This window comes from Scyliorhinus torazame, chromosome 1, assembly GCF_047496885.1.
Source record: "Scyliorhinus torazame isolate Kashiwa2021f chromosome 1, sScyTor2.1, whole genome shotgun sequence".
Classification (NCBI taxonomy): domain Eukaryota; kingdom Metazoa; phylum Chordata; class Chondrichthyes; order Carcharhiniformes; family Scyliorhinidae; genus Scyliorhinus; species Scyliorhinus torazame.
The window spans coordinates 302,683,850-302,697,935 of NC_092707.1; the positions used below are offsets into that span (position 1 = coordinate 302,683,850).

The 14,086-nt window shown below is 48.3% G+C and overlaps 1 protein-coding gene across 2 annotated transcripts in view; it reads left to right on the plus strand.

Annotated features, from left to right (window-relative positions):
* The first annotated feature begins 1,626 nt into the window (after window positions 1-1,626).
* Window positions 1,627-14,086, plus strand: part of fam161a (FAM161 centrosomal protein A) — an 83,264-nt gene continuing 70,804 nt past the window's right edge. The window contains exons 1-2 of one of the 2 annotated variants that reach the window (XM_072507761.1): window positions 1,627-2,070; window positions 13,737-13,993. In XM_072507761.1, the coding sequence (XP_072363862.1) occupies window positions 1,924-2,070; window positions 13,737-13,993 (404 nt within the window). In that variant the 5' untranslated portion in view covers window positions 1,627-1,923. The other variant, XM_072507762.1, reaches the window with a different exon arrangement.

The window sequence follows — 14,086 nt, forward strand, 5'->3', positions numbered from 1 at the left end:
CAGAGAGTAGTAAGGGCATGGAATGCCCTGCCTGCAACAATAGTGGACTCGCCAACACTAAGGGTATTCAAATGTTCATTGGATAGACATATGGACAATAAGGACTTGAGAGTGGTTTCACAGGTCGGCGCAACATCGAGGGCCGAAGGGCCTGTACTGCGCTGTAATGTTCTATGTTCTGTGAGGCCACGGTAGAGGAGCTAAAGGGTAAGTGGGAGGAGTTGGGTGAGGAGATTGACGAGGGGACGTGGGCGGATGCCCTGGGGAGAGTGAACTCTTCCTCCCCTTGAGCGAGGCTCAGCCTCATACAATTTAAGGTGCAGCATAAGGCTCACATGACCAGGGCAAGGATTAGCTGGTTCTTTGGGTGCGAGGACAGGTGTGTTAGGTGCTCAGGGAGCCCAGCAAACCACACCCACATGTTCTGGGTGTGCCCAGCACTGGAAGACTTTTGGAAGGGTGTAGCGAGGACGGTGTCCAGGGTCAAGCCGGGCTGGGGGCTCGCAATATTTGGGGTGGCAGAGGAGCCGGGAGTGCAGGAGGCGAAAGAGGCCGGTATTCTGGCCTTTGCGTCCCTGGTAGCCCGGCGAAGGATTCTTCTTCAGTGGAAGGATGCGAGGCCCCCCCAACCATGGAATCCTGGATCAATGATATGGCGGGGTTTATTAAATTGGAGAGGGTGAAATTTGCCTTAAGTGGGTCGGTGCAAGGGTTCTTCAGGCGGTGGCAACCATTCCTAGACTTCCTGGCACGTTAGAAGATGGTCAGCAGCAGCAGCAACTCGGGGGGTGGGTGTTCATTTTTCTTGAGGGAGCGTGTATATTTGCCTTTGTGTTGATGGAGGCTATTCATTTATTATTTATGTATGGGGGGGGGGGCTGTTCTTTTCCTTCTGTAATTTGTTGTGGATATTTTGTGAAAAATTTGATTATTTAAAAAAAATATTTCATCTGTCACATGTCCATCCATTCTATCACTTGAAGCCTTACAGTGCAGTATACTTAAAAGTTTTATGTGATCTTCAAACTTGAAATTTTGTTCTGCATTAAGTAATCTAGGCCATTGATATATATCACAAGGAGCGATTCTGCACTGATATGTGTTGATTTGCAACAGTATAGGTATTCAAAGAATCCCTCTAGTGCAGGATGCCGCCATTTGGCCATTCGAGTTTGCACCGACCCTCCGAAAGGGCACCTTACCGAGACCCACTCCCCACATGGCACAGTAACACAGCACCGGGGACCAGGGTTTGATTCTTGGCTTGGGTCGCTGTCTGTGAGGAGTCTGCACGTTCTCCCCATGGCTGCATGGGTTTCCTTCGGATGCTCCGGTTTCCTCCCACAAATCCTTAAAGACGTGCTTGTTCGGTGAATTGGACATTCCAAATTCTCCCTCCGTGTACCTGAACAGGCGCCGGAGTGTGTCAGCTAGTGGCTTTTCACAGTAACTTCATTGCAGCGTTAATGTCAGCCTACTTGTTACACCTAACCGTTGCACCCAAAGGGTAATTTAGCATAGCCATTCCACCTAACCTGCACAATTTTGGACTGTGGGGGGAAACTACAGCACCTAGACGAAACCCACGCAGACACGGGGAGAACGTACAGACTCTCGTCACCCAAGGTCGGAACAAAGTTGGAGCCTTGCCGCTGTGAGGCAATAATTCTAAGTCCTCGCAACTTCTAATTTCTGATTTCATCTCCAGATGCCGACGGTTGCTGTCAATTTTATAGTGACGAATGTGAACTCTGACGATCAAAAATTGTGCAGCCAACGTCTTTCTGTCCTTTTCTGCAGAGGAATATATGACAGAGAGAATTGGAACAATCGCGCGCTTTTGGCCCTGCGAGCTGTCCGTACCATTAATCCCCCTCCCGCTGCAGCCGTTACTCGCACTGGCGGTTGAACGGCCGAGTCGCGATGCCGAATCCGCATCGAAACTCGGTTCTCATCAGCTCCTGCATCAAAGCCCCTGTGGACCCCAAAACTAGAAAACCCACCACTCTGTACGAGAGAGAAGAGGCCCAGCCTCTCCGAATGAGCCAGAAGCTGCCTGATGCCGAGGAGGTAAATGGGGGAAGGGCAGATGGGAAGAGGCGGGGCCAGTACAAATCACCTGTCTGTGACGGGGGAATGGCGCAGGTGCAGACGGGGAGGGGCGAGGTCGCTAGAGGCGTGGCTAGTACAAAGCACCTGTCTGTGACCGGGGAATGGCGCAGCTGCAGGCGGGGAGGGGCGTGGTCGATAGAGGCGGGGCTAGTACAAAGCATCTGTCTGTGACTTGTCAATGGCGCAGGGCGGGCGCGTTGTCAATGGTAACGGATGCTTGCAGCTCGACCAAATGTCAGGACTTGCGGCAGCGTTAGAAATCCGGTTATTAAAATGAAAATTGTTCAGGTAAGTGTAATTTTTTTAAAACAACATTCGGACGGCAGGGTTTGCCTGGAAAAATCTTAATGTGAATGTCTGGATTGATTGTCCTGTCAACAAAAATGGATTGCTTCAATCGACTTAATTTGTTTCAAAGGAAGTTAGTACTCCATCTCCGGTATGTACTTTAAATCCTGATAGTTGGGTCGTCCAGGATTCCAATTCTTATTCTGATTTTAGTCGCAGTTATCAAACGTGAGTTGTATCCGTAAGGGCAGCTAGAAATGTTCACGACGATAATTGTGTTTATTGAATGTGGCATTTCTTGGTAATAAACTGCAAACTATATTTTATTTTAATTCTACACATTGGTCAAGAATGTTGAGTAATGTGTCGGCACAAGCATTGACTTTAAAAAGTTATGTATATCTTCTTCGGCGATCACCCGCCAACGCGTATGATTGTCCACCGAAGAAACAGTGTGCTGCAGGTCTTGGATTCCGTGGGTCCTTGCATGGGCTGATGACCCCAATCCTAGAGCAGCATCTTTTAAAAAAAAAAGAAAAAAAAAAAATTTTTATTAACCTTTTTCAGTTTGTAAAATAGAAACAACAGTAAAATAATGCATGGAAACAACAAGCCAAATCATATAACCCCCACCAATCAGCAAAAAAAAGGAAAATAGAACAGCAACTGCTCCCAACTCGCTGGCGTTTGGAACAAGTCCCCCCAGCAGCTAACAGTGACCAACTCCTTGAAGTAGATGATAAACGGCTGCCATCTCTGGTAGTACCCTTCAATTGATCGCCTCACGGTGTTTTTAACCTTCTCCATTAAGAAGAAACTTCATTAAGTTACCTAGCCAACCGAGGCACTGCCAACCTCCACCTCAGCAGGACTCGCCTTGTGCTTCCTAGAGCCTCATTTTTGACCACACACTTGGCAGGTGTTTCTGGAAGGTGGGATCGGTCCTTGGACTCTAGATCAATGGTATTCTTTCCTCAAGTTTCTTTTCCGGTCCTCCTCTTGTCGTCGGGTGTCCTACACGAAGTGTCCCTTCAATCAGGAGGTTCCTCCAATAAGTCTCTTTTAAGCCAAGTGTCTCCAAGGTATTAACATCTATGCTTCATTTCTTGATGTAAGCTTTCAGGGCGTTTTTGAAGCACTTTCTCTGTCCTCTTGTTTGGGAGCCTTCCTTGAGTTGGGTGAAGAAGAGTTGCCTTGGCAGTTGGGACTGAGGCATCCTAAGCATGTGGCCAGCCCAGCCAGGTTGGTTTTGGGTGATCATGGTGTCGATGTTGGTGCTCTTGACTCCTTCAAGGGTGCTGATATTTGTATGCCAGTCCTCTCCGCTGATGCAGAAAATCTATCTCGGATATCATTGATGGTACCTCTCCAGTTCTTTGAATTGGTGACTGTACATAGTCCAAGCTTCTGAGCTGTAGAGAAGAGTTGGGAGGGTGACTGCCTTGTACATGAGGATCTTGAATCAGCATGAATGTCATGGCACTCGAAGACTCTCGTCCTTAAGCATCCAAAGGCAGTGCTTGCAGATTGAATATGATATTGGATCTCTGCATCGATGTTAGCCTTATATAAGGTGGCTTCCAGATAGAGGAAATGTTTCACAATTGGGAGGGTTCTCTGTTGAACTTGATGGAGGAAGAGTCTGGGTCTTGCCATTCTTCATGTGTTTAATGGCAGCTTCGACTTCATCCACACTTGGCGGGAGTCCAAGGTGATCTCTGAATGGGAGTTGGGGTATTTCCTCAAACACATACTCATCATAGATTATCATCGAATTTACAGTGCAGAAGGAGGCCATTCAGCCCATCGAGTCTGCACCGGCTCTTGGAAAGAGCACCCTATCCAAGGTCAATACCTCCACCCTATCCCCATAACCCAGTAACCCCACCCAACACGAAGGGCAATTCTGAACACTAAGGGCAATTTATCATGATCAATCCACCTAACCTGCACATCTTTAGACTGGGAGGAAACCGGAGCACCCGGAGGAAACCCACGCACACACGGGGAGGATGTGCAGACTCCGCACAGACAGTGACCCAAGCCGGAATCGAACCTGGGACCCTGGAGCTGTGAAGCAATTGTGCTATCCACAATGCTACCGTGCTGTCATCTATGATTGTATTGGAGCAGCACGGTGGTGCAGTGGTTAGCACTGCTGTCTCACGGCACCAAGGTCCCATGTTCGATCACGGCTCTGGGTCACTGTCCGTGTGGAGCTTGCCCATTCTCTCCGTGTTTGCGTGGGTATCGCCCCACAGCCGAAAGATGTACAGAGTAGGCGGATTGACCACACTAAAAATTGCCCCTTAATTGGAAAAAATGAATTGGAGACTCTAAATTTTTATTTTAAAAAAAATCTATGATTGTATCACAGTTTAGGAGTTCTTTGAAGTGTTCTCTCCATCGAAAGCTGATGTTTTCGTTGTCTCTCAAAAGGGTACAACTTTCCTCCATACCGGTTTGAAGCCGAGGGTGTTGGGTCTATATCTTCCTTGGTGGCACTGAAGAAGCCCTGGATGTCATACTTACTGGCAAGGAGGATGATCTTCCTTAGGAATGTTGGAGAGTATGATGTCCAGGGTGGATTAGAAGCCTTTTATGGACTCGTCATTGGTATCAAGAATTGGGGTGTTGGTACTCGTGATCGTTGCCTGCTGGTTTTTGGGAAAGTTGTAGACACAGAGTCACGAGGCATTCGTTGATGCCGATAGGGAGCTCCGAGAGCCGGTTGACGAGTTTGTTCTTTTTTTTAAATTTAGAGTACCCAGTTCATTTTTTCCAATTAAGGGGCAGTTTATAGCATGTTCAATCCACCTACCTTGCACATCTTTTGTGTTGTGGGGGCGAAACCCACGTAAACACGGGGAGAATGTGCAAGCTCCACACAGACAGGGAGCCAGGATCGAACCTGGGACCTCGGCGCCATGAGACTGCAGTACTAATCACTGAGCCACCGTGCTGCCCTGTGTTTGTTATTGATGGCAAATCCTTGGCAAATCCTATGTCTCCTTGGCTGCTTCTCGGGTTTTTCTCTTCAGAAGAATGTGTAACCACCGCTATCTTCCTTTAGCTACCCTCCGCCTGCTCTTCGGGTCTCTTGCAAGATAGCGCTAATTTTAAGACTCCCAACGCCATTGCTCTCGGGATCAACGGAACATCGAACCTCTCCACCACGGCAAGGTGGCAATCCACAAAAAATTATTTTAAAGCCTAGAAGTTGGGTCGTTTGGGATTTTGATTCCTATCCTGAGTTTAGTTGTAGTAATCACGTGTGTAATATCCGTAATGGTTATTCACATATATACACACACACACACACAACAGACAAACAAACACAGGGGAAAAGTGGGGTGTAAAAATAAGTAAAAAAGGATAAAAGTCTTTGTTTCAAATGGTTATCTTCTCTAATAATAATATTTTATTGTCACAAGTAGGCTTACATTAACACTACAATGAAGTTACTGTGAAAAGCCCCATGTCACCACATTCCAGCGCCTGTTCGGGTACACAGAGGGAGAATTCAGAATATCCAATTCACTTAACAGAACGTCTTTCGGGACTAGTGGGAGGAAACCAGAAGCACCCGGAGGAAATCCACGCAGACACAGGGAGAACGTGCAGACTCCGCACAGACAATGACCCAAGCTGGGAATCAAACCTGGGACCCTGAAGCTGTGAAGCAACGGTGCTGCCCACTGTACTACCGTGCCTTCCTTCATCACACCTAGCACACCTTCCTTCAACCTAGGCTTTCAGTTCAAAGTTTCTGCCTTCCGTCTGTAATGATTTTCAGCATAGATTAATTTGGATCTCTTCAGTTTCAGAAATACAGCAGCTATGTAGCTTTTCTGGAGAAAACAAGAAAGAGAGAGTGAGCAGCTTCTTCCTCTGAGTGTCCAGGTCCCGGCTGTGCTTTCTTTAGTTCTCTGAAAATCATCCCACTTGGGTAGCACCCAATCAGTGCTTGATGTTGTGTACTATGCGACCTTTTCGCCAATTCATTGACCACCAGTCAACCATTTGAACCAAATCCCTCCGATCTCTCGGGTGCCAAAATGTTTCAAGTTCTGCTGTTCAAAGCTAGCACAGTGTATTGTAACTTTCGAGTCCTTCACTTCCTCTGCGACACTTAAAGGTATCTGCCCATTAAACATCCATGGATCAAAAATGATAATGGCAAAATAAAGAAATGAGAAATAAGGGAATCAACAGGAAGGGCCCTTATAATGCATAAAAACGAGGACACTGAAGCTTCTCCAACAATCTTCAGTCAAAAATGCTGAGTGGATGATCCATCTCAGCCTCCTGAGGTCCCCACTATCACTGTCTTCAACCTATCCAACTCACTTCCTGTGAGATCAAGAAATGGCTGAACACACAGGATACAGCAAAGGCTATGGGCCCCAATAATATCCTGGCAGTAGTCCTGAAGACCCGTGCTCTGAATTTAGTCACACCTCTAACCAAGCTGTTCTTTTTTTTTTAATAAATGTTTTATTGAAAATTTTTTCCCAAACAACAATTTTCCCCCTCTTACAAAGCAAACGCAACAATAACAATACAGAAATTTTAAACAATACACAAGTAACAAAACCCCTTTATCTTTGACCTAAACTAAACCCCCCCCCCCCTCCCCCTGGGTTGCTGCTGCTGGTCATCTGTCTTCCCTCTAACGTTCCCCTAGGTAGTCGAGAAATGGCTGCCACCGCCTGGTGAACCCTTGAGCCGATCCTCTCAGGGCAAACTTTATCTGCTCCAGTTTAATGAACCCCGCCATATCATTTACCCAGGCCTCCAGTCCGGGGGGTTTCGCCTCCTTCCACATGAGTAGGATCCTGCGCCGGGCTACTAGGGACGCAAAGGCCACAACGTCGGCCTCTTTCGCCTCCTGCACTCCCGGCTCTTCCGCAACTCCAAATAGAGCTAACCCCCAGCCTGGTTTGACCCGGGCCTTCACCACCCGCGAAATCACTCCCGTCACTCCCTTCCAATACCCTTCCAGTGCCGGGCATGCCCAAAACATATGTGCGTGGTTTGCCGGGCTCCCGCCACACCTCCCACATTTGTCCTCCACTCCAAAGAACCTGCTCAATCTTGCTCCCGTTATGTGTGCTCTATGTAGCACCTTAAATTGAATCAGGCTAAGCCTGGCGCATGAGGAAGAGGAATTTACCCTGCTTAGGGCATCAGCCCACATACCCTCCTCTATCTCCTCCCCTAGTTCTTCTTCCCACTTTCCTTTTAGTTCGCCCACCGACTCCTCCCCCTCTTCCCTCATCTCTCGGTAAATCTCTGACACCTTGCCCTCTCCGACCCACACCCCTGAAAGCACCCTGTCCTGTATCCCCTGTGTCGGGAGCAACGGAAATTCCCTCACCTGTTGTCTAGTAAATGCCCTCACCTGCATATATCTCAAGAAATTTCCCCGGGGCAACTTATACTTTTCCTCCAATGCTCCCAAGCTCGCAAAAGTCCCATCTATAAATAAATCTCCCACCCTCCTAATTCCCAACTGGAACCAGCTCTGAAATCCTCCATCCATTCTTCCTGGGGCGAACCTATGGTTGTTCCTGATTGGGGACCCCACCAGGGCTCCCCGCACCCCTCTCTGTCGCCTCCACTGTCCCCAGATATTCAATGTTGCCGCCACCACCGGGTTCGTGGTAAACTTTTTAGGTGAGATCGGTAGCGGCGCCGTCACCAGCGCCTCTAAACTCGTCCCTTTACAGGACTTTCTCTCCAGTCTTTCCCACGCCGCTCCCTCACCCTCCATCATCCATTTACGTATCATTGCCACATTGGCGGCCCAATAGTAATCGCCCAAGTTCGGTAGTGCCAATCCTCCTCTGTCCCTACTACGCTGAAGGAACCCCCTCCTTACTCTCGGAACTTTCCCTGCCCACACGAAGCTCGTGATGCTCCTGTCTATTTTATTAAAAAAGGTCTTAGTGATTAGTATAGGGAGACATTGAAATACAAATAAGAACCTCGGGAGGACCATCATCTTAATTGCTTGCACCCTGCCCGCCAGCGATAGAGGCTGCATGTCCCACCTCTTGAAGTCCTCCTCCATTTGTTCTACCAACCGTGTCAGATTAAGTCTGTGCAAGGTTCCCCAGCTCCTAGCGATCTGAATCCCCAGGTATCGGAAGTTTCTTTCCACTTTCCTTAGAGGCAAGCCTTCTATCTCTCTACTCTGGTCCCCTGGATGTATCACAAATAATTCACTCTTCCCCATGTTTAGCCTATACCCCGAGAAATCCCCGAACCCCCTCAAAATTCGCATAACCTCTATCATTCCCCCCGCTGGGTCTGACACGTATAACAATAGGTCATCCGCATATAACGAGACTCGGTGTTCTTCTCCCCCTCTAATCACCCCTCTCCATTTCCTGGAGTCTCTCAACGCCATGGCCAGAGGTTCAATTGCCAACGCGAACAACAATGGAGACAGCGGGCATCCCTGTCTTGTTCCCCTATATAGTCGGAAATACTCCGATCTATGTCGACCTGTAACTACGCTTGCCGTTGGAGCCCCATAAAGAAGTCTAACCCAGCTAATAAACCCGTTCCCAAACCCAAACCTCCTTAACACTTCCCATAAATACTCCCACTCCACCCTATCAAATGCCTTCTCTGCGTCCATTGCCGCCACTATCTCTGCCTCCCCCTCCACTGGGGGCATCATTATCACCCCTAATATTCGTCGCACGTTAACATTCAGTTGTCTCCCTTTTACGAACCCTGTCTGGTCTTCGTGCACCACCCCCGGGACACAGTCCTCTATCCTCGATGCCAGTACCTTTGCCAACAATTTGGCGTCCACGTTCAACAATGAAATGGGTCTATAGGACCCGCACTGCAACGGATCTTTATCCCTCTTCAAAATTAACGATATCGTCGCCTCCGACATCGTCGGGGGTAGAGTCCCCCCTTTCCTGGCCTCATTGAACGTCCTCACCATCAACGGGGCCAACAAGTCCACATATTTTCTGTAATACTCCACCGGGAACCCGTCTGGTCCTGGGGCCTTCCCTGCTTGCATGCTTCCCAGTCCCTTAATAACCTCGTCCACCCCAATCGGTGCCCCCAGGCCTACCACCCCCCGCTCCTCCACTTTCGGGAACCTCAATTGGTCCAGGAACTGCCGCATCCCCTCCTCTCCCTCTGGGGGTTGAGACCTATACAGTTCCTCATAGAAGGTCTTGAACACCTCATTTATCTTTCCTGCCCTTCGCACCGTGTCTCCCCTTTCGTCTCTAATTCCTCCTATCTCCCTCGCTGCTGCCCTCTTTCGCAATTGATGAGCCAACAGGCGACTCGCCTTTTCCCCATATTCATACCTCCTCCCCTGTGCCTTCCTCCACAGTACCTCCGCCTTTCTGGTGGTCAGAAGGTCAAATTCCGTCTGGAGTCGTCTCCTCTCCCTGTACAATTCCTCCTCCGGGGTCTCTGCAAATTCCCTATCCACCCTTAAAATCTCCCCCAGTAACCTTTCCCTTTCCTTGGCCTCTGTTTTCCTTTTGTGGGCCCCAATGGAGATCAGCTCTCCTCTGACCACCGCTTTTAGTGCTTCCCATACCACTCCCACAGGGACCTCGCCGTCGTCATTGACCTCCAGATATCTCTCAATACACCCCCGCACTCTTGCACACACTCCCTCATCCGCCATCAGTCCCACATCTAATCGCCAGAGTGTTCTCTGCTCCCTTTCCTCTCCTAATTCCAGGTCCACCCAATGTGGGGCATGATCCGAAACCGCTATGGCTGAGTACTCAGCTTCTTCCACCCTAGAGATCAACGACCTTCCCAAAACAAAAAAATCTATCCGGGAGTACACTTTATGGACATGGGAGAAGAAGGAAAACTCCCTAGCCCTAGGTCTAAGAAATCGCCATGGATCCACTCCCCCCATTTGGTCCATAAACCCCTTAAGTATCTTGGCCGCTGCCGGCCTTCTTCCGGTCCTTGAGCTGGATCTATCTAGCCCCGGGTCCAGCACCGTATTAAAGTCCCCTCCTAAAATCAAGTTTCCTACCTCCAGGTCCGGTATACGCCCCAGCATCCGTCTCATAAATCCCGCATCGTCCCAGTTTGGGGCATACACGTTAACCAACACGACCTCCATTCCCTCCAGCCTGCCACTCACCATTACATATCTACCTCCGCTATCTGCTACGATGTTCTTTGCTTCAAATGCGACCTGTTTCCCCACCAAAATGGCCACCCCTCTATTCTTTGCGTCCAGTCCTGAGTGGAACACCTGTCCCACCCATCCTTTCCTTAGCCTAACTTGGTCCGCCACCTTTAGGTGCGTCTCTTGGAGCATAACCACGTCTGCCCTTAGTCCTTTCAAATGCGCGAGCACTCTGGCCCTTTTTATCGGTCCGTTCAGGCCTCTCACGTTCCAAGTGATCAGCCTCACTAGGGGGCTACCTGCCCCCCTCCCGTGTCGACTAGCCATTACCTTCTCTAGGCCAGTCCCATATCCCGCCTCCGCGCTCCCGCTCGCTCCCCCAGCGTCGCACACCATCCCCGCCCACCCACTCTTTAGCCATTTCCTTTTGGATTTCCGCAGCAGCAACCCAGTTGTCCCCCCCCCCCCTCCCCTCCCCCCCCTCCCCGCTAGATCTCTTTCTAGCATGATTGCTCCCCCCATATTACTTCCGTAAGTCAGCTGACTTCAACTGACCCCGGCTACTCCTGCTCACTCCTCGACCCCCCCCCATGTGGGGAACTCCCATCCGCCTTGCGCCTGTCTTCCCGCCTTATTCTTTCTGGTGCGGGAACATCCCTTTACCTGACCCGCCTCTTATGGCGCAGCTCCCTTTCCCCTCCCCCTCACCTTCCCCATTCTCCAACTATGTCCCGTCTTTCCCCCCTCACCGGCGCCCACATTTCCCCAATGTCTCCCCCCTTCCCTGTTTACTTCTCAATTAACTTCCACCGTAACATTAACAATAACATTTCCTGCAGCATCAGTCCCTCAGTTCCGATCCAATTTCTCTTCTTTGATGAAGGTCCATGCTTCCTCCGCCGTCTCGAAATAATGGTGTCTCTCCTGATACGTGACCCATAGTCTTGCCGGCTGCAGCATCCCGAACTTCACCTTCCTTTTATGCAACACCTCTTTGGCTCGGTTGAAGCTCGCCCTCCTTCTCGCCACCTCCGCACTCCAATCCTGGTATACCCGTACCACTGCATTCTCCCATCTGCTACTCCGCACCTTTTTAGCCCATCTCAGGACCTCTTCTCTATCCTTAAGGCGGTAAAATCGCACGATTATCGCCCTGGGTGGTTCTCCCGCTTTTGGTCTTCTTGCCGGAATCCGATTTGCCCACTCCACCTCCAAGGGGCCCGTAGGGGCCTCAGCACCCATCAGTGAGCTCAGCATCGTACTTGCGTACGCTCCACAGTCCACTCCTTCCACACCCTCAGGGAGACCCAGTATCCGAAGGTTCTTCCTTCGCGCTCCATTTTCTAGGGTAACCAAGCTGTTCTAATATACTACAACACCAGCATCTTCCTGACAAAGTGAAAATTTGCCTAGGTTTGTCATGTGCATGAACAGCAGGACAAATCTAATGTAAACAATTACTATCCCGTTGATCTTCAGCAAAATGATGGATGGTATTGTTGACAGTGCTATCAGGTGCCACTTACTACCAATAACCTGTCCACTGATACTCTGTTCTGGTTTTGTCAGGACCACTTGGCTTCAAATGTTATTACATCTTTGATCCAAAGATGGACAAATAGGCTGAATTCCAGAACCGAGGTGAAATCAGGATAGCATTTATTGAAGAGTTGCATTAAGAACTAAGTAAAATTGAAGTCAATGAGAATCAAGCAGGAAACTCTACCCTGGCCACACAAAGGAATCTGGTTGTGGTTGTTGGAGGCCAATCATCTCAGCCCCAGGACATTGCTGCAGGAGGTCTCAGGCCACTGGGTTAGGCCTGACTATATTCTGTTGCTTCATCTATAACATTCTCTGTATCATAAGTTCAGGAGAGGGGATTTAGCCCCATGATAGCATGTTGCTGAGTTCCATTTGCAATTTCTCAGGTAATGAACTAGTCTGTGCCTAAGTATAACAAGACCTGGATAACATTCAGGTTTGGGCCAACAAGTGGCAGGTAACATAATTTCACACAAGTGCCAGGCAAAGACTGTCTCCAACAAGATACATTCTGACCATGACATTCAAAGGTAGTACCATTGCTGAGCCCTCACTATTACTATCCTCGGAGTCAACATTAACTAGAAACTTAACTGGGTCAGCTACATATATATTATGGCTACCAAGAGGGCTCAGGGGCTGTATTTTTGTGGTGAGTGATTCACCTGATTTCCCCAAGACTTCCCTCTGCAGGTCACAAGTTAGGAGTTTGGGGGAATAAACAACACTTGCCTGGCTGAGTGCAGCTCCAACATTACTCAAGAAGTCAACACAACTCAGGACAAAGCAGCCTGCTTGTTTGATACCCTGCCCCCCACCCTCAACATTCACTCACTACCACTGGCTCACCATTTCTGCAGTGTGTATTATATACAACATGCATTGCAGAAAATAGCAACCACTTCTTTGATTGCATCTCCAAACCCAATGACCTTCATCAGCTCGGAGGATAAGAGTATCAAAAGCATGGGAACAAATCTCCTCCAAGACCCTACACTACTTGGAGAATATGTTCATCACATGACTTCAGTGGTTTAAAAAGGCTTTCACCACCACCATCTCAAGGGTACCTCGGAGTGAGCAATAAATGCTGTGCATACCAGAGATGCCAACATCCCATGAATGAGTTTTTAAAAATTCCTGACTAATTTGAGCCTAATATCAGAGAATTATTCTGATGTTTTTTTCAGAACTTATATTTACCACAATTTTAAGCTATATGTTAGTGATTCATTTGCATTTGTATTTTGTTTTGTACTGCCTTTTGAGATATATTAACCCAGTGTTGTTTCCTTTTGTTCCAGTTTTTGCCATTTATGCAGACATAATGGGCTGAGCGGCCTCCTATGCTGTAACAAACTTGATTTTTTTATCAACTTAATTACCAATCATATATAATCTAGGGGCTGTTTAGCACAGGGCTAAATTGCTGGCTTTGAAAGCAGACCAAGGCAGGCCAGCAGCATGGTTCAATTCCCGTACCAGCCTCCCCGAACAGGCGCCGGAATGTGGTGACTAGGGGCTTTTCACAGTAACTTCATTTGAAGCCTACTTGTGACAATAAGCGATTTTCATTTCATATTAATGGTATCTTAGTATTTTCGTGAAATGATAAGTGTACATGTGAATAATAGAATTTCTCTGTATTTAGAGTGAAAATGATTCTGATCCTGATACCAGTGAAACCGAGCAGCCTAAGCAAATTCATTATATGGATGAAATGGATTCATTAATCCCCAGCAGTTTATGTGGCGTGTCCAATGAAGACTACTATAAGAAAATTGGGGAACTAAAAGATGCACATGCACATACTATGGCAGTACTAGCAAAATTGTATGAAAATAAACTCTGCGTCGGAGACACGATAGTGGCTTCAGAGGATCCCTGTGAATCTTCAGTGCATTGCAGGTAGGGTACATTGAGAACGAAATATAATACATTCAAAGGCAAGTATGATTTATCCTGGCTGCCTGACACTGTATAGAAAAATACAAGGGCAAT